Consider the following 20,539-nt stretch of genomic DNA (forward strand, 5'->3'; position numbering starts at 1 on the left):
GCATATGCAAAGGTCCAGAGTGAGCAGCAACTTTTGGGAAACTCCCAGTAGTTCAGTGAGGGTGTCATTTAGAATTCAGAAATGGTGAGGGTTGATGGGGTAGGAGAGTGAGGCAAGCAGATAGAAGTCTAGAATGCCAATCCAAGACCCTGGAGTGCTGGGAAGTCTGGTATGGGTCTGGCAGCCTTTTGGGTAGCCTGGCAACAGCTTCCTCTGAGCCATCCCCAGGCTGAGCATAGCAGTGAGCACTGGGGGGATTCTCTTTACAGAAAAGAACCGCTGGGAGGAGCCTGACAAGAGGCTCTACAACCTGGAAGCCACGTCCTACGCCCTCCTCGCCCTGCTGCAGCTCAAAGACTTTGACTATGTGCCTCCTGTTGTGCGCTGGCTTAATGAGCAGAGATACTATGGAGGTGGCTATGGCTCTACCCAGGCAAGTGTGGCCACTACCTCTCCACCTGCATCCCACCTCCTCTGACCTCCCATTGGCCCCCTGGTGAAGATCCCAAGACCTAGAGAGGCAGTTCTTCTGTCCCACAAGCTAGAGTGTTGGAGGAGAGTTAAGAAATTCATTTTGTCTTAGTTGGGAACCTATCTGTGGTTTCTAAACTACACTCTGGATGCCTTTCTCCCTCCTGGTATCTGGATCATACTCTCAGGGCCCAGATTCATGTGTGAGCCTCCCTCCCTCCCAATGGTTTCTAGACCATGTTCTAGTTTTGTCAGGCTCCAGCCTCACCCTGTCTCACTGGGTTCTAGACCAGGTTCTTGATTACTCTGGGACCTTATCTGAGTCTGTCTTGCCCTAATGTATTCTAGACCATGTACCACTGGTATGCTCTAGATGATGTTTCCAGTTCTAGAAGGCTCCATTCTTACCCTGTCTCACTGGTAGTTTCTAGACCAAGAAGTTGGTTTCTCTAGAGACTCTTCTTAGCCTCTCTCCCCCCCTGGCAGGTTCTAGACAATGTTCTTAGTTCTACCAGGCATGACCCTGACTCATTGGTGGTTTGTAGACCATGTTCTCAGGTCCAACTGGCTCAAATCTCACCCTGTCTCACTGCTGTGTTCTAGACCAGGCTCTTGGTTACTTATCTGAGACTCTTTCCCATCCTGGTAGATTCTAGATCAGGTTCTCAGTTACTCTAGTGTTTTATCTGGGGCCATCTCCCCTGCCTCATGAATTTTGGACCATAATTCCAGTAACCTCAAGCTCTAGTTTGACCCTTTTTCTTTCTTGTTTTAATTTTAAAAACTTTTTATTAGAGAACTTATGGGTTTACAAAACAATCATACATAAAATACAGGAGTCCCATATACCACCCCACCTCCAACCCCTTGCATTGGTGTGGAACCTTCGCTACAATTGATGATGGCATTTTAAAAAATAGTTGTACTATTTTTTATCAGTATTACCTTTATTACAATCATGAAAAATTATTAAAACTCATACTATTACCTATCATCCATAATTTACATTAGGTATATTTTCCCCCATACCATCCTATTATTAACACCTTGAAGTATACTGTATATTTATTAACAATTCATGAAAGAGCTTTCTTATACTTGTACTATTAACTCTAGATTGTCTACAGTAGGGTTCACTATGTTGTACAGTCCTATGCTTTATCTTTTTTTTATCTTTTAATTTTTATTCTAGACTATATACATCCTAAAGTTTCCCCTTTTAGCAACATTCACTATACAGTTCACTGTTGTTGATTACTACCATCTCTGTTGATTTTTCGATCATGTTCAAAGTATCCCCAGGCCCTGGTCTGAGCTTCCCCCTTTTGGATTTTAGATCTTATGCTCCACTTTTAACCTTTCTTTCATGACTGTGTTCTAGAAACATTCATAATGTCCCCAAACCCTGGTCTGAAACTCGTTCCTTTGGATGGTTCTATAACACGTTCTCAGTGATGCTACACCCCAGTCCCACCCCTGTACTCTCTGGCACAGTTTTATCAGTGTCCCCAAGTTTTTATCTGAAAATCTCTCTCCTGAATAGTTCTAGAACACATCCACATCTGTCCTCAGAGACCAAATATTACACCTCTCAATTCTCAGATGTATTCCAGGTCAAAATCTCAGTGCCCCAGCTCTGATCCAACCCTCTTTATCTCCCAATGGGTTCTAACTATTTTCTCGGTCCCCCAGTCTCACACTTGCTCTCTCTGGTGGGTTCTAGGCCACCTTCATGGTGTTCCAGGCCTTGGCCCAGTATCAGAGGGACGTCCCTGACCACAAGGACTTGAACCTGGACGTGTCCATCAACCTGCCCAGCCGCAGTGCTGCAGTCAGGCACCGCATCAGTTGGGAATCTGCTAGCCTCCTGCGATCAGAAGAGGTACGGCCACTGGCCAGACTGTCCTCCTCTATTTTACACTCTGTGCTCACTGGGGTGTGCTGGGAGGAAGGATGGAGGGCAGACGGCCCTGGCAGCCAGCAGAAGGCTTGGTGCCCAAGACACTCTCTTCTTTCTCCGCAGACCAAGGAAAATGAGGATTTCACGTTAACAGCTGCAGGGAAAGGACAAGGCACCTTTTCGGTAAGGGGCAGAGGCCCACACCTGCCTGGTCTGCTGCCTTCTCACCACTCATCTGCCCCCAGGGACCCTCTCTTTCCTGTCCTCAGTCGTCCCAGTCATGCAGGCTGATGCCTCATCTCCTCTTCTCTCCCACCTCTCCAGGTGGTGACTGTATACTATGCCAAGGCCAAAGGCAGATCCACCTGCAAGAAATTCAACCTCAGGGTCAGCATCCGACCAGCCCCTGAAACAGGTAAAAGGAACAGAGACCCTGGTCTGTCACCCCAACTCTCCACCTCCTCCCCTATTCCAATACCTCTCTCTTTCCCTGAATGGGATGCTGGGAACCCCTCCCATTTTCTGTCTTCTGTGTTTCTAGTCAAGAGGCCTCAGGATGCCAAGAGCACAATGATCCTTGACATCTGCACCAGGTAAGAAGCTGGGCCACGGGTTCATCTTGGCCACCCCCCTTTCTCTAGCCTGGTTCCAACAAATAATATCTGTGGCACCTAATACTTTTTGATTTTACTGTGTGTCTAGTACGAATCTAAGTACCTTCTGTGAGGCTGGTAACACACGCAGTCTTCACTTTACCAGTCATGCAGGACCGTTTGCAACAACTGTGCAAGCCAAGTTGTGCAGATGAGTTTAATAATCAATAGGGAACATGGTGATTTCTCAAAAATATTAAAAACTATTTTAGTATGGGTTAAAACAGTGTAGGGAACTTAAAACACAGCAAAATGAGTAATTATTTATTGCAATGTAATTTTTTTCTCATTTATTTTTTGGTTTTTTTTTTTGTTTTTTTACAATGGAATTTTTTCAAAAAAATTTTTTAATGTGGGGAGTTATATAGTGTTGCATATTATGTTGTAATTTTTTAAAAAGATTTATTTATTTATTTATTTATTTCCCCCCCTTCCCCTCCTCCTGCCCTGCTGTTTTTGCGCTCTCTGTTGTCTTCTCTTCTCATTTTCTCTCCTCTAGGGTTTACCAGGATTCAATCCTGGAGACCTCTGATCAGGAGAGAGGTTCCCCTTCAATTGCACCACCTCAGTTCCTGGTTTCTGCTGTGCTTCACCTTGACTGTCCCCCTTTCTCTCTCTCTCTCTCTTTTTTTAAAAGATTTATCTTTTATTTATTTCTCTCCCCTTACCCACCCCCCAGTTGTCTGCTCTCTGTGTCCATTCACTGTGTGTTCTTCTGTGACCGCTTCTATCCTTATCAGCGGTACAGGGAATCTGTGTTTCTTTTTGCTGTGTCAGCTCTCCATGTGTGCAGCACCATTCTTGGGCAGGCTGCACTTTCTTTCGCACTGGGCGGCTCTCCTTACAGGGTGCACTCCTTGTGCGTGGGGCTCCCCTACACAGGGGACACCCCTGCATGGCATGGCACTCCTTGTGCACATCAGCACTGCGCATGGGCCAGCTCCACACGGGTCAAGGAGGCCCAGGGTTTGAACCTCGGACCTCCCATGTGGTAGGCGGACGCCCTATCCATTGGGTCAAGTCTGCTTCCCCCTCCCTTTCTCTCTTTTGATGCATCATCATCTTGCTGTGTGACTTACTTGTACGGGGCACTGGCTCACAACGTGGGCACTCCCACAGGCACTCACGTGGGCACTGGCGCACCATGTGGGCATTTGCGCAGGCACTAGCTTGCTGCATGGGCACGCTTTCTCTTCTTTTTCACCAGGAGGCCCCAGGGATCGAGCCCAGGTCCTCCCAGATGGTAGGCAGAAACTCTATCACTTGAGCCACATCCCTTCCCAACATTGTAACTTAAAAAACTAGAAACATTGACATTGAAATGTTATTTTTCTTTGCAAAATATGCATCAAGGGTACTGTGGTTTGAACACTGGTTGCCCTCCTAGTAAGTCATATACCTGATATACCTTAGATGTGGAGTCAGCCTCTTTTCTATGTCTTGGCAAATGTTCAAGGGCCTTTCTAACTTTGGATCAGCTTTCAACTTTTTATCCTTTGTGCCTTCAATGTTGTGAAATATCTCTGAGCATTCCTTTAATGTGAAGTCTTTGTCGGTTTCACTTTCTTTCGTATATGTTCATCCTTTTTGTCATAACACCTTTCCTTTTTTTAAAATATATTATTTATTTATTTTTAAAAGATACAACACCTTTCCTTTTATGTCGATCATTTTGCCTTCACCAGCCCCTCTGCCCGCATATCTGGAGTTTAAAATGGGGGCAGAGTCTATATCCTGACAGTCAGTTGTTTCTCCCAAAACACTGTTCTGCTCTATTTAAATTTCCCTTCTAGCATTATGGCTTTTCATTTCTTTGCTGCTCTTTCACCTTTGCTGGCTAACTTCATGTATTGATGAACTATTTTTGTAAAATGTCACATGAGTTTATTGCTTGGAGACAAGGAAGCAACACAACTTCATGCTTCGCTGTCCAAAAGTGCATGAACTGAATGACAGTTGCTAGTGACCAATCACAGACAGGCTCTGAAAGAAGTGATGCGATTGGTTACCATTCTTGATACATGATTGTTATTTCCGTAGGGATTGGTGGACTGAAGAGCAGGCAACGCCATGTGTACTTTATGTAGACACTCACACTCAGTATACCATGGTACTGAAATGCGAACCATGTTGGTGGGGTCTGCTGTTATTTTACTAAACCATGGTAACTGAATTGTGCAAAACAAGGACTGCCTGGGGGAGCCACATTTTATAGATGAACTCAGGCATAGAGCATTCAAGTAACTCATCAATCATTATGTGGAGCTGGGATTTGAATCCGTGTAGTTCGGATCAAGAGTCTGAGTTCTTAATCACCTTAACCATTGCTCCCTTCCTTTGGTCCCTTGAGGAAAAGTTTCCTAAGAGCTAAAATCCCTCTATGCTACTCTTGGGAACCAGAAGCCCCAGTTCTGACCAGACCCCCTTGTCCAGGCACTAGTTACCAGGGCTAACCCCACTTTGGGACCCAATGGTCTCTGTCCTTCCCCTATCTAGGTATCTAGGAAATGTGGATGCCACCATGTCCATCCTGGATATATCCATGATGACTGGCTTCTCTCCTGATATTGGTGACCTCGATCAGGTATGAGTTTCTTGGGCTTGGGGCTGGGATTGGCAGGAAGGGGCCTGGGGTCTGGAAGAGGCTGGAAGGAGGTAAGGTGGTCCAGGAGGGATTATCCCAATCCCCTTCCTTCCACAGCTGAGCAAAGGCATCGACAGATACATCTCTAAGTATGAGCTGAACAAGGCCTTCTCTAACAAGAACACCCTCATCATCTACCTGGACAGCGTAAGGCTGCATGCCCCCTGGGAGGCCCCCATTGGTACCTTCACCCTCCCTGTTGGCCTTTTCTTCTCCCCCTGCCGTTGTCTCCAGGCCAGGTTAGCCCTAGGCTAGGGGAGACAGGGTCTGCACTGCTGGGTGGTGGGAAGAGGAGATTGTCATTGTCAAAGATAGTGGCCAAACCAGGATCATCTCATGTCAGCTCCTCACTTCTGACTATTGCTGTTACAACTTCATATTTCACCTTCTTCTCATCAGAGTCTTAATGAACCACTGAAAAAGCAGCAGTGATAAAGAGCTTCCCTTGCTCCCCATCCCACCCCTAGCCTTGTTTCTGCTTCCTGTGCTTTTGTTTTTCTCTTCTCTAAGTTTCTCTCCATCTTTCTCTTGTTCTCTTCGTCTTATCGTGATTTGAGCTTTTCCATCCCTCTCCCTATTTTTCTCATTTACTGTCCCCATATCCTCCCTGCTTATTCCCAATACCCCTAGTGTCCTTCACCCCCACAATAGTAAGCATAAGTGACACTAGATGCTAAAACAAAATACCTGAGAATGGTGTCAACACACTAGATGTGGATTTCTCATGAAAAGTCATATAAAATCCAAGTGGCATAGGGTAAGGAAGTGGGTCTCTCCTCCATGCACTTACTCAGGGATACAAGTACTTATATCTTGTCCCTAGGATCTTGGATTATCCTGCTGTATCCTTTATTTCTCCGAAAAGAGAGATTGTGCATGGGACATTTTAATGGACATAGATAGCAACCTGTTGCCCAGAATTCAGTCTCATGGCCACAGCTTAGTGAAAGGGTGGTTGGGAAATAAAATCTAGCTGTGAGCTATGAGAAAAGTAAAATGGATTTATGAACACCTCATTAGTCTCTGCCATGTCCCCTCGCCCCCATTCCTCTTCTCGTTCCTTCAGTTTCTCCACCACCATCCCAACTCCCAGTACCCAAGCTGGACTCCCTCCAGTGTCTCTCCAGTGACCAGCCTCCTTCTTCCCCTCAGATCTCACATACTGAGGAGGAATGTCTGACCTTCAAAGTTCACCAGTACTTTGATGTTGGGCTTCTCCAGCCTGGGGCAGTCAAGGTCTATTCCTATTACAACCTGGGTGAGCAACCAAGCGGGGCGCTGGGACGGAGGGTCCCAGGGAATTATGGGTAGGGCCAGAGACTGGGGATTCAGGGATCCCAGAGATCTGCAATTCAGGGTGTGAGGGTCCCAGGGGCCTGAGAGTTGGGGATTACGAGTTCCAGTGATGTGAGGGTCCCAAGAAGAGTGGGGGAGTCTAGGGATCCCAGGGATCTGAGTTGGGTGTCTAAGGGGCCAAGGGTCTGAGGGTTGTCCCAGGGATCTGAGGACCCCATGGGTCTGAGAGTTTGGGGTGAAGTGTCCCTGGATGTGAGGTTTCCAGGGATCTGTGAAGGGGGTCTGTGAACCACTAAAACCACTGGGACAATCTCCTGAGTGTCCCAGGGATCTGAGGGATGGACACCTGGGTATTCCTGGTTGAGCATCTGAAAGTCGGGAATCTGGGCATCTCAGGCGTGCTCTCTGGGGTGGAGGCCCAAGTCTTCTGATCCCCCTCCCCATCACCTCTGCCCACAGATGAATCTTGCACCCAATTCTACCACCCAGAAAAGGAGGACGGAATGCTGAGCAAACTGTGCCATGGGGACCTGTGCCGCTGTGCTGAGGGTGTGTGCAGAGGAGCCAGGAGGGGTGGGCCTGAGAGAGCCACACTCACCCCATCCCTTGGCATGACCCAAGGGTCCCCAAATGCCAACCTCAGGAAGCAAGGGGAGAGGACTGGGGCTGGCCACACTCATGGGCAGGGAGACCCCCAGATGGGATGTGGGACTTAGTCACGTCTCTACCCCCTACCGCCCACCCTGCAGAGAACTGCTTCATGCACAGGGAAAATGACAAGGTCACGTCAAATGAAAGGATTGATAAGGCCTGTGAGCCGGGAGTGGACTATGGTGAGCAGACGCCTGGGGGAGCCTGGGGGGGTGCATGAGTGTATGACTGTGTGAGCCGCAGTGTGCATATGTATGAATCTGTGTGTGCAACTGTGTACATGTGTGTATGTGAGAGACAGTGTGCATTGGCGTGAGTGTGAGTACAATGTACCTGCGTATGAGCGTGTGTGCATGACAGTGTGCATGGGTGCATGTGTGATTGTGAGTGATGGGGTGCATGAGCATGTGTGTGAGTGTGTGAGAAAGAGCAACTGTGTGCATGACTGTGAGTGTGAGTGACAGTGTCCAGGGGTGTGTATATGAGAGAGCATGAACATGCATGGATATGTGTAATTCTGTGCGCAACAATGTGTGTGACTGTGTGAGAATGTCAATGCTAATGGGTCTGTGGGTGCTTTGTGTGCACCAGGGTGTGCATGTGTGTAAGAGAGAGGAACTGTGTGTGTGTGACTGTGTGCGTGCGGCAGTGGGCATGAGTGTTTGTGTGAGAGAGTGACAGTATGAATAGATGTAAGTGTGTGAGAGCGCAGCAGTGTGCACGGGTGTGAGCGTGACAGTGGGCATGGGCGTTTGTTGAGTGAGTGAGTGACACTGTGGGCAACAGTGTATGGGGCTGTGAGCGAGGCTGCGTGTGGCTCTATGTGTGACGGTGCGGCTGCATTTGTGTTTGTGTGAGATGGTGTTTGTGGATGACTGTGGCTTTGAGCAGAGGTAGTTGTGCAGTTGGCCGTGCTGTGGGTGGCTGTGTGATTGTGTCTGTGTGAGCGGCCTTGGCAGAGCATGGGAGCTGCCGGGGGAAGCCACACGGCCGCGTGAGCCTGCGGGCGAGCGTTCCCAGAGCCCACACAGCGGGACCCCCTGCGCCCACCCCGCAGTGTACAAGACCAAGCTCGTCGAGAAGAAGCTGTCCGAGGACTTCGACGACTACGTCATGGTCATCGAGCAGATCATCAAGTCAGGTCAGCGCAGCGGGCTCCGCCCCCACCCCGCCCCGGGGCGCGCGCCTCCCTCCCCGCGCTCAGCTCCCGCCTCCCCCCGCCCCAGGCTCCGATGAGGTGCGGGAGGGACAGCGGCGCAGGTTCATCAGCCACATCAAGTGCAGAGAAGCCCTGAAGTTGAAGCAGGGCAGTCACTACCTCATCTGGGGCGTCTCCTCCGACCTGTGGGGACAGAAGTCCAAGTGAGTGCCCGCCCCGTGCGCGCGCGCGCTCGCCCCTCCCGCCGCCCCCGCGCCCTGCTGACCCGGGTTCTCCCCTCCGCGCCCCCAGCACCGACTACATCGTCGGGAAGGACACGTGGGTGGAGCTGTGGCCAGAGGCTGAGGAGTGCCAGGACGAGGAGTACCAGAAGCTGTGTCAGGACTTGGGCACCTTCACAGAGAGCATGATCGTGTTTGGCTGCCCCAACTGAACCCCGTGAACCGCACCCCCCCCCCAATAAAGCTTCAGTTCCACTTCACCTGTCTGCAAAGTCCAGAGGTCTTTGATGGAGGGGAAGAGGCGGCCGCCATCCCCAGCTCCACGTGTCACCTGCAGCTCAGCGCCCTCCTACCTGAAACCTCACCTGTGTCACACTCCACCCCCACTGCAGTCCACCTGCCACTTCACCAGCCTCCTCGCCTGAAGAGGCCTGCCTGCTCCACCTGCACCTGGTCTGAAGGGCACCTGCATCTTCCCCTGCAGCTCCCCTGCATCCTCGCCTGAATCCTCATTTGCATCTTTCACCTTCACCCTCACCTGCATCCACACCTGCATCATTGCTTTCATTTTCTCTGCATTCTCATGTGAGGCTTCATCTGCATGTTTATCTGCAACCATCTCTCTCTCTCTCCTTGAGTTTTTACCAGCATCCTTACCAACATTCTCACCTGTGTTCTTATCTGCATTATTATTTGCTCCCTGCCTCACCTGCTCCTGGCTTGAAGTGCATCTGTATCATCCCCTGCAACCCACTTCCATCGTTACACTCAGTTCTCATTTGCATACTTCACCTCCATCCTCACCTGCTTCCTCACCAGCATCTCATTTGTCCCTTCATCTGAGTTTTCTCTACTCATTCACCTGCATCCTTACTGCATACTCACCTGTCTTCTTACTAATAGTTTCACTGAATCTTTTTATTTTATTTTATTTTTTAGTTTCACTGAATCTTTTTATTTTTTAGTTTCACTGAATCTTTACTTACAGTCTTGCCTGTGCCCTGAACTATATCCAACTGCAATTTTGCATCCTTGCCCCCAACATCTTTATTTGTAAACTTACATCTTTACCTTACCAGCATTCTTACATTCTCACCTCTTTTTCAACTTGCATCCTTTCCTGCCTCATTCGTTACCTTTATTTTATCTACATTCTCATCTGGGTCCTCACCTGCATCTTTCCCTGCCTCCTTCTTTATATCTCTTCCTGTGTTCTTACCAGAATCCTTATCTACAATCTCACTGTATTCTTTCTGCATTCTTATCTGCTTCTTTATCAGCCCCCTCATCTGTGTGTTCACCTGAATCCTCACCTGTCTCATTTTCACCCTATTTACCCTTCATCAGTTCACTTTCACTCCATTTCTGATCTCACCTGTATTCCATTTGCCCTCCTCTGGGCTCACCCCACCCTCCTAGTGCCAACTTTCTAGATGGGCCTGAACAGGTTAGTCAAGGCATCAGGTTGATTTGTGTCAGGTGGCTGTACCCGGGAGGGTTGATATGGGGCAGGCATGACAGTACTTCTGGCTGGAGCCTGTACAGGGGATGGCATGAATCAGAGGTTGGGCAGAAGGCATGGCGGCTCCTGCAGTGACAGCATCTCCTGGACTGGGGGGGAGGGGGAGCAGGGGCTGGTATGGCAGCTGGGACCCCCATGTGCTTCTTCTAATTGCACCTCTAGTCCATTGGGAATTGGGAAGGGGTTTTTGAGGGGTGGGATCCAGACTCCAGGCTTTGGGCCAGGTCATCATGAAGACTTCCTGAGCCTCTAAATCACCTTGTGCAGACCCCTTTCCTGTAGGATCCCCCGGTGTGGGAAACCCTTCCCTCCCAATGCCAGCAACACCATGGGAATAGATTCATAGCTCATTCCCATTCCCTCCAGCCTCCAATTGCCAGATACCCCCGTCAAGGGAAGACCCAAAATACCTTATTACTTGCTGGGAATCCCAGCAACCATCTGCCAGGCCCACAACCTTTCTTTTCCTGTCCATATTCTAATTTATTTTCTTGTTTACTTTCCCTTTCTCCTGTTTGGGTTTCATTTCTTCATTTCTCTTACACAAGGATACATGGATTTTTTTTTAGCATTTCTTCATTTCTCTAACAGGTGAATTTTTTTTTTAGCATTTCTTCATTTCTCTAAAACATGGATTTATTTTTTTGAGCACCTGGTGTTGTAGGTGCTGGGATTAGAGCTGTGAACAGTACAGGCAGGATCCTGTGACTCTTGCATTCTGAAAAGGGAAGCAGGGCCCACAGCTAACATTGTACTCATTGGTGAAAGTCTGCAAGACTTCCCCCTGAAGTTAGGAACAAGACAAGAATGCCCTCTGTCACCACTGCTATGTAACTGTACTGGAAGTTTTTGCCAGAACATTTAAGAAAATAAAAAGATAAAAGCATCCAAAATGTAAAGGATGAAGTAAAACTAACTCTAGTTGCAGATGATATGATCCTATATATATATAATCCCAGTGAATCCACAAGAAAACTGCTAGAGCTAATAAATGAATTCAGCAAAGTTGCAGGCTATAAAATTAACACCCCAAGATCAGTTGTATTTCCATACACCAGCAAAGAATATTCTGAAATGGAAATTTTAAAAAAAACAATTTCATTCACTATGGATTATTTTATTCTTTTGAATAAAAGACCTAGGAATAAATTTAGCTAAGGAGGTGAAGGACTCATGCACTGAAAACTATAAAAACATTGCTAAAAGAAGTTAAAGCCTAAATAAATGACAAGACAGCCAGGTTGGTGGATAACAAGACTTAATATTGTTAAGAATTCAATTCGACCCAAAGTGATCTACAGATTCAATACCTATCAAAATCCCAGCATTTTTTTTTGTAGAAATGGAAAAGCCAATTCTCAAATTCATATGGAATTTCCAAGGACCCTTAATAGCCAAATCAATACTGCAAAAGAAGAAAAAAGTTGGAGGTCTCACATTCTTCATTTCAAAACTTACTACAATAAAAAATAATGACTACAAATAAAAAGTAAAACAACCACAAAACCTTACAACAGGAAAGCAGATGTTGCTCCACCAGTTGGGTGCCCACCTGCCACATGGGAGGTCCAGGTTCGGGTTCCAGTGACTCCTAAAGAAGACGAACAGATACCACACCCACGCAAGGAGTTAGATGCAGTACCTGCCGCAATGCACAGACACCTAAAAGAGCAGACGCCACAAACCAGCAGATGCCATAGCCCATGGGGAGCAGATGTGGCTCAGGACATTGGGCACTTGCCTCCCACATGGGAGGTCCCAGGTTCGGTTCCCAGTGCCTCCTGGAGAAGGTGAGCAGACAGATGAAGAGAACTATCTGGGGGAGGGGGAAGGGAAGGAGAGAGGGTGAGGATTAAAAAAAAAACTTACTACAAAGCCACAGTAATCAAAACATTTTTGCTACAGGCATAAAGATAGATATACATATGAAAGAGATAGAATTCAGAGTTCAGAAATAAACCCATACTTCTATGACCAATGATTTTCAACAAGGGTGCCAAGGATATTAATTGGGGAAAGAATGGTCTCTTCAACAAATGGTGCTAGAAAAATTGAACATCCACATGCAAAAGAATGACATTTGACCCCTATCCCAAAATTAACTGTTAATGGATCAAGGACCTAAACCTAAGAGCTAAAGCCATAAATCTTCTAGAGGATGTCAGGGAGAAACCTACATAACCTTGGATTTGGAAGCCATTTCTTAGATTACACCAAAACCATGAGCAACAGAAGAAAAAAATAGATAAAATTAGTCAAAATTTTAAAACATTTGTATGTCAAAGGACACTATCAAGAAAGTGAAAAGACAGCCTACAAAAAAGGGGGAAAATAATTGCTAACTACATATTTGATAGGGGTTTAATATCCAGAATGTATAAAAACCACTACAAGGGCGTCCGTCTACCACATGGGAGGTCCGCGGTTCAAACCCAGGACCTCCCTGACCTGTGTGGAGCTGGCCCATGTGCAGTGCTGATGCGCGCAAGGAGTGCCCTGCCACGCAGGGGTGTCCCCCGCGTAGGGGAGCCCCACATGCAAGGAGTGCGCCCTGTAAGGAGAGCCGCCCAGCACAAAAGAAAGTGCAGCCTGCCCAGGAATGGCGCCGCCCACACTTCCCATGCAGCTGAGGACAACAGAAGTGGACAAAGAAACAAGATGCAGCAAATAGACACAGAGAACAGACAACCGGGGAAGGGGGGGATTAAATAAATAAATAAATCTTAAAAAAAAAAAAACCACTACAACTGAACAACAAAAACACAAAATAACCCAGTTTTAAAATGGGCAAAGGACTCCAATACCATTTCTCCAAAGAAGACATATGAATGGCCAATACATGTACAAAAAGCTGCTCAACATCCTTGGTCAGAAATGCAAGTCAAAACCACAATAAGATACCACTTCACACCCGCTAGGATGGCTATTAGTAAGAAAAAACAAAAATGGAAAATAATGTGTTGGTAAGGATGTAGTGAAATTGGCATGCTTATGCACTGTTGGTGTGATTGTTAGATGGTGCAGCCACTGTAGCAATCAGTTAGGCAGTTCCTCAGAAAGTTGAACAAAGTGTTATTTATCAATTCCACCTGTGGGCATATGCCCAAACAAATTGAAATCGAGGACTCAAACAGATATTTGTACACCAGTTTTCATAAAGCATTATTCACAGTAGCCAAAAGGGGCAAGCAATCTGTGTCATCAATAGATGACTAGATAAACAAAATGTAGTATATACACACAGTAGAATATTATCAGCCATAAAAAGGAATGAAGTTCTAATACAGGCAACAACATGGATGAAACATGAAGACATCATGTTGAGTGAAATAAGCCAGAAACAAAAAGATAGACTGTGTGTGTCAGGAATACATAAATTCATGCAGACAGTAGATCACAGGTTATTAGGCCCCAGGAGGTGAGGGAAAGGGTTATTTTCTAATGGGTTCAGGCCTTCTGTCTGAGTCAATGAAGAAGTTGGGGTAACAGATGTTGGTGAAGGTAGAAAAATATTGTGAGTGCAATTAGTACCAGTGGAATTCACCACTTGGAAGTGGTTAAAATGGGAAATTTTGAGTTGTATATATTTTAGTACAATAACAAATTTTTAAAAGAGGAGGAGAAGGAAAGTCACTTAAAAAATGGTCAAGTTGATTTCAGAAGTGAGGACATCTAACAAAGAAAATAAAATGGGTGAATTAAGAGAACCATTCAGTGTAGGTCCAACAGGAGAGAGAATTTAGGTCAAGCATTTAGCAAAGGCTCATTGGAGAAAGTGATTTTCTAGTGGAGATGGAGGCAAGAAGGAAGATCCAGCCATTGGCCATCTGGGAAAACATGTTCCAGGCAGAGCGAATAGAATATGCCAGGTGTCTCAAGCTTCAGGACAAGATGAAGAAAACAGGTGAAGATCATTTGGCATTGATTCCAAGCTTAGGGGTTGGCAAATGTTTTCTGTTAAGGCCAGATGGTATTTTAGGCTTTTTGAGTTAAGAGGCAAAATTGAAAATGTTCCAAAGATACTTTAAAAAGAAGAGAAAAGTCTGCACTGGCTTGTTTTTTGGGGTAACCCATCCAAAGTAGTGGGTATGCTTTCACCCAGCTTCTGGAGACACTCTTGGGACAAAAAGTAATGGGCCCTAAGGAAGGGGCCAGGAGGTCCCAGAAGGTGGTTGCCCAGGTCAGTTTCCCTCTCTACCGGGTGATACCCAGACTCCAACAAACATTTCTTTCAGGAGAACTCAGCTATGACATTGTGAGCAGTTGGTCAGAGATGAGGCAACTTGCTGAGAATCTCAACTACAGATTCCACTGCTTGGTGCCCAGAAGTTGCCAATGGCAGCAGCTCCAACGGGTGGTGGTGACAGGTACAGGGTCTGGACAGTGGTGAGGCTTTGGCCGTTGTCCATGGAGGTGGGCACTGAGAGCAGAATGGGAAACAGAGCCAGAAGGGGATACCCATGCTCCGATTCTCAGCTCACCATATCAACCCAGTGGAACTGTGTTTTGTAGGCTGTAAAGAAACAGGTGACTGACAGGCTTGGACCCACAGGCCATAAGCTGCAACCCCTGTTTGTTCAATAGAAAGATATTGGAAGATTTTAGGCAGGGAAATGATGAAAGTGGATATATGTCATGAAAAGTTCATGCTAGATCCCATCCCAATGAAGTCAGTGAGAGAAGTTTCAGCGTTCTGACCCCACGTACACACACACATGCTTTGAACAACCAGTAAGATCTAGCAGAAACATCTTTCACAAAGCTCCAGAAAACAGATCAAGGAATTCCGAAACAGGGAGATTGTTGAACAAAGAAAAAGGCAACTTGCAAGTAGTAGGATCTCATGATGCTCTTCCTAGCTCTTTCCCCATCCTTTCACCAGCTTCTCATGAGCTGACCAGTGCTCCCAGTGTGGGTCTTTGGTCCTGGTTGCAGAGGGAGCAGAGCAACTCTGATGTGCATACTGGGAGCATGTGTGTCTGGCCCATTCTCTCTGGTTGATACTGATCAATGCAGGGCTTCTCTGCCAGGTGCACACAAATGACCAATTCCTGAGACACCAGGGTTTCAAAGGGAGAAAAAGTTTATTGCCAAGCATGAACCAAGGAGAGTAGATGGTCTATAGGCCTAAAATCTGTCTTCCTGAACTGTAGTAATTCTGATAGTTTTATAGTATCTGAAGTCAGGTGGGTTTTAGGATAATAAGTATAATGGCTTCAGATTAAATTAGAGATGACCTAATTATTAAGCATGTGCAGACTGATTACATGCCTAGTCACAAAATATATATAAGAAAACGGTGGCCTCACCATGATGATGGACATGATTTTTAGTAATATAATGAGGTATAGGTCACCTATAGGTTAAGGGTTTAAGCTACTGCACATGTCGGGTGGGCCAATTTTGGTTAGATCTAGCTTTGTCTTAGTAAGATATCTTAGGAATTGGGGTGGGTTAGTTCTGGGCTGACACGAGTTCCTTCATTAATAAACATTAAAGGGCTGTCTAGTGATCACAAGAGTTCTAAGTTGTAAAACAGGGTAAGGGGGTACAAGCAGGGCCAGTCATGAGTTAACCTTTCACAAGGTAAAGATTATATAGTTGTACAATCATTTCCAAAGATCAAGGCATCTAGGTTACAGTTCAGTGAGTTTCAGTAGCTTCCGGTATTTACTTCTGGCTATTCTACGATATACTAGAAAGTAAAAAGGCATCTATATAAATATTCATTAACTCTTAACTCTCCACGGCCTGAGGGTCTGAACCAAGACATTGGTCACAGGCAGACCCTCCCAGAATTGGCCCCACGATTAGAAGGCAGCTCACGGAACACTATGGAACGCCTGCAAAGCGGGGCGGAAGGTCGAGTGCGCAGCCAGCGGAAGGGGCGGGGATTTCCGGGCCAGGACTTCCCCTCTCCGGGCGCCATCTTGGCCTTGGTCTCACAGTCTTGGAGCGGGTCGCAGCGGCCACCTGTTCTGTGTGAGGGGCGTCACTGCTGCTCCCTCCACTTACGGAGACCTCTTCACCCCGCCACCACCCAGGAGCCCCCCACGTTTGGCAGCCCGCCGCTGCCCATTGGGCGAGCTCAATGTTCTAGTCTCTGGTACAGGTGCAGGCTCGGCCCCGCCATTGCCGCCACCGGAAGATGGTTCTAGCCCAGTGGAGCAGGGATTGGAGGGCTTGCATTTCTTCTGGCCCTAAGAATCATTCAGTCGGAACAGCAGCACATTTCAAATGCAAAGCTAACAGTGCAAGGGTTTAAGAGTTCGTGGCCCAGCGTTTTCTGGTCCTTTTTGTGGAGACAGAAAAATCTAGCCTGGCATGTGATGTGCCATTGATTAACAGGTATACAGGTGAAACATGAAGGAAGGGTGAAATTTTAACACTGACAGCAGAAAGTGTTCCTAAGAAGCATGTTGTTGATTGTGTTGTTTTGGTTCCTTGTTTCTATACTGATGCAGAAAGATGATCAGTGATGGATGCAATACAGATTGCTGGTCTCAACAGACAGGGATTAATCAATGAAACTACTGCAGTTGCTCTTCCATATGGAATCCGTAAACAAGATCGTCCTGCCTTAGAAGAGAAATCAAGAAATGTAGATTTTGTAGACATGGGACATTCTGCTTATCAAGTTTCTGTATGTACATTTAAAAGAGGAAAACTGAAAGTTATGGCCACCACATTTGACACAATACTGGGAGGGAGGAAATTTGAAAAGGTGTTAGTACATCACTTCTGTGAAAAATTTGGGAAGAAATACAAACTAGATATAAAATTTTAAATCCATGTGTCACTTAAGACTATCTTAAAGAGTGTGAGAAACTCAAGAAATTGATGAGTGCAAATGGTTTAGACTGCTCTTGGAACATTATATGTTTTACGAATGATGTCGCTGTATCTGGAACTATAAATAGAGGCAAATTTCTGGAGATGTGTAATGATCTTTTTTTATGGTACTCTTGTATGTGGGAAGCTGGCACTTAACCACTTGAGCCACATCCCCTCCCTGATCTCTTATAGTCACCACTTCAAAGTATTTTGGAACAAGCCTAGTTAAAGAAAGAAGATATTTATGTAGTAGAGATAGTTGGTGGTACTACATGAATCCCTGCAATAAAAGAGATTAGCAAATTTTTTGGTTAGGAACTTAGTATAACATTAAATGCTGTTGAAGCAGTCACTCAAAGCTCTGCATTGCAATGTGCAATCTTTTTTTTTCCAAATTCTACTCAATTTATTCAGTTTTAAAAATATATTACATTCAAAAAATATGAGGTCCCCATTCACCCCCACCGCCCCCACCCCACCACTCCCCCCACAGTAACATTCTCCCCCATCATCATGACACATCCATTGCATCTGGTGAGTACATCTCTGGGCATCACTGCACCCCATGGCCTGTGGTCCACACAATAGCCCACACTCTCCCACGTTCCATCCAGTGGGCCATGGGAGGACATACAATGTCCGGCAATTGTCCTTGCAGCACCACCCAGGACAACTCCAAGTCCCGAAAATGCCTCCACATCTCATCTCTTCCTCCCATTCCCCGCACCCAGCAGCCACCATGGCCACTTTTTCCACATCAATGCCACATTTTCTCGATTATTAACCACAATAGTTCATGAATAGGATATCATTAAGTCCACTCTAGTCCTTACTGTATTCCTCCTTCCTGTGGACCTTGGCTTGGTTGTGTCCATTCCACATCTATGTCAAGAGGGGGTTTAGATTCCACATGGATACTGGATGCAATCCTCCTGCTTTCAGTTGTAGGCACTCTAGGTTCCATGGTGTGGTGGTTGACATTCTTCAACTCCATGTTAGCTGAGTGGGGTAAGTCCAATAAATCAGAGTGTAGGAGCTGAAGTCTGTTGAGGCTCAGGGCCTGGCTATCATATTGTCAGTCCAGAGATTCAAATCCCCTAGATATATCTTAAACCCCAGCACCAACTACAATTCCAGTAAAGTAGCATGAAAGGCTTGTGAAAAGAGATCACATCTGAGTCCAGCTCCATCACGCAGAAACACCAACTCCAAAGAAGGGCCAACTGACATGGCAGTGAACCCCATCTGCCATGACCATGGAACCTGTGGGTCTCTTTAGCCCTCAAAAGGACCAATACCTGGGGTTGTATCTACTTTATCTGTCTCTGAGACTCTGCTCAGGTGTGCATAAGGGCAATCCTTCTGACAACCTGCAGACTCTTTTTTAGAGACTCAGCCATATAAACTCATTTGTCCTTTCCATTTCCCCTTACTTTAGGTCAAACAGCATTTTTAACTCCTGTTATTATATGTAGACAGGGATATTCTGCTGGTCCGTGTTGAACCTTTAATTCAAGGTCATTTTCTAGTTACGTCATCAGCTGGTACTTGGTAGTGATCCCTCAGTTCCAGGGAGGCTCATCCCCAGGTGTCATGGCCCATGCTGGGGGGAAGGCATGCAGTGTGCAAGCTTGTTGCCTGGTTTCAAAGAGAGAATTTTCTATCCCTGATACAGTACCATATTCAATATCTCTGAGATGGAATTCTCCAGCTGAAGAAGGGTCAAGTGATTCTGAAGTCTTTCCAAAATTTCATTTTTTAGAGGCCTATTACATTCTTCATATAATTTTGGTATTTCTTCAGATTTCTGGAACCATATCTTAATAGGTTAACATATTTTAAGTTCAGCCAATTTGTTTACATAAAGAATTACAGCTCTCCTCAAGATTTTCCCTGCCCTGATCCTGTTATAACTCAGTTTTCAGTTTAGAAAGTCATCCCCCAAGTGTGATGGCTCAAGTTCAAAAGTAAAAACCAAGGTTCAAGTAAGTGTACATGGCATTTTCAGTGTGTCCAGTGCATCCCTAGGGGAAGTGCACAGTTTTGAGGAAAATGAGGAACCAATTGAAATAAAATGCAAAGGAGGAAGAGAAGATGCAAGTGGACTAGGAGGAACCCCTGTTGAGGAGTAACAGCAAAAGACACTAGCAGAAAATAAGGCAGAGTCTGAAGAAATGGAGACCTCTCAAGCAGCATCAAAGACAGAAAGATGGACAAACCACCTCAAGCCAAGAAGGCAGAAATGGAAATTACCATGGATCTGCCAACTGAGAATCAACTATTATGGCATGTAGAGAGATGCTCAAATTGTACCTTGAAATTGAGGGTGAGGTGATCATGCAGGATAAACTGGAGAAGGAGTGGAATGAGGCTAAAAATGCAGCGGAGGAATATGTTTATGAAATGAGAGACGAGCTTAGTGGAGAATATAGGTTTGTGAATGAAGATGATCATAATAGTTTTACCTCAAAACTAGAGGCTCCTGGAAATTGGTTATATGAAGATGGAGAAGACCAGCCAAAGCAAGTTTATGTCAACAAATTGGCTAAATTTTAAAATCTAAGACAACCTATTAGGATATGGTTCCAGGAATCTGAAGAAAGACCAAAATTATATGAAGATCAGGGAAGCAAATCCAACAGTATATGAAAGTAATCAGCTCTTTCAAAAACAAGGAGGACCAGTATGACAATTTGGATCCTGATGACATTATGAAAGTGGAGGAAAGCATAATTGAGGCCATGGAGTGGATAAATAGCAAACTGAGGGTGCAGAACAAATGGAATCTGATCATGGATCCAGTTGTCAAGGCAAAAGGGATTGAAGCTAAAATTCAGGAGCTGACAAATATCTGTAGCACTGTAATTTCAAAGCCCAAACCCAAAGTGGAGCCTCTATAAGAAGAGAAAAAAAAATGCAGAGTAAAATGGACCAGTGGATGGACAAGAAGGTGACCCAGGGCCTCAGGCTGCTCAGCAGGGTACAGATACAGCTGTGCCTTCAGATTCAGGCAAGAAACTTCCTGAAATGGACATTGATTGATCCCAACATTTGTTTATATTAAAACAGACTATTATAAAGCTTTCAGTTGTCACCTTTATTCTAAATATCAGAGCAAGCAAATACTGGAGATTTCTTAGCAGTTTTTAGGGGACTTTGGAGGAAGGGATATAGGTAACATATGGAGC

The 20,539-nt window shown here is 45.8% G+C and overlaps 1 protein-coding gene and 1 pseudogene across 1 annotated transcript in view; both read left to right on the top strand.

The window, feature by feature from the left end:
- C3 (complement C3) overlaps positions 1–9,255 on the top strand; it is a 32,933-nt gene extending 23,678 nt beyond the window's left edge. The window contains 13 exon segments of the mRNA XM_058281980.2: positions 270–433; positions 2,195–2,353; positions 2,495–2,554; positions 2,696–2,786; positions 2,913–2,964; positions 5,521–5,608; positions 5,726–5,815; positions 6,821–6,926; positions 7,424–7,513; positions 7,714–7,797; positions 8,673–8,756; positions 8,842–8,977; positions 9,066–9,255. Of these exon segments, the coding sequence (XP_058137963.1) occupies positions 270–433; positions 2,195–2,353; positions 2,495–2,554; positions 2,696–2,786; positions 2,913–2,964; positions 5,521–5,608; positions 5,726–5,815; positions 6,821–6,926; positions 7,424–7,513; positions 7,714–7,797; positions 8,673–8,756; positions 8,842–8,977; positions 9,066–9,207 (1,346 nt within the window). The 3' untranslated portion in view covers positions 9,208–9,255.
- A 7,315-nt stretch (positions 9,256–16,570) lies between these two features.
- LOC101412368 (heat shock 70 kDa protein 4-like) lies at positions 16,571–20,393 on the top strand (annotated as a pseudogene).
- The last annotated feature ends 146 nt before the right edge of the window (positions 20,394–20,539 follow it).

The sequence above is a fragment of the Dasypus novemcinctus genome, chromosome 19, assembly GCF_030445035.2.
Source record: "Dasypus novemcinctus isolate mDasNov1 chromosome 19, mDasNov1.1.hap2, whole genome shotgun sequence".
Lineage (NCBI taxonomy): Eukaryota > Metazoa > Chordata > Mammalia > Cingulata > Dasypodidae > Dasypus > Dasypus novemcinctus.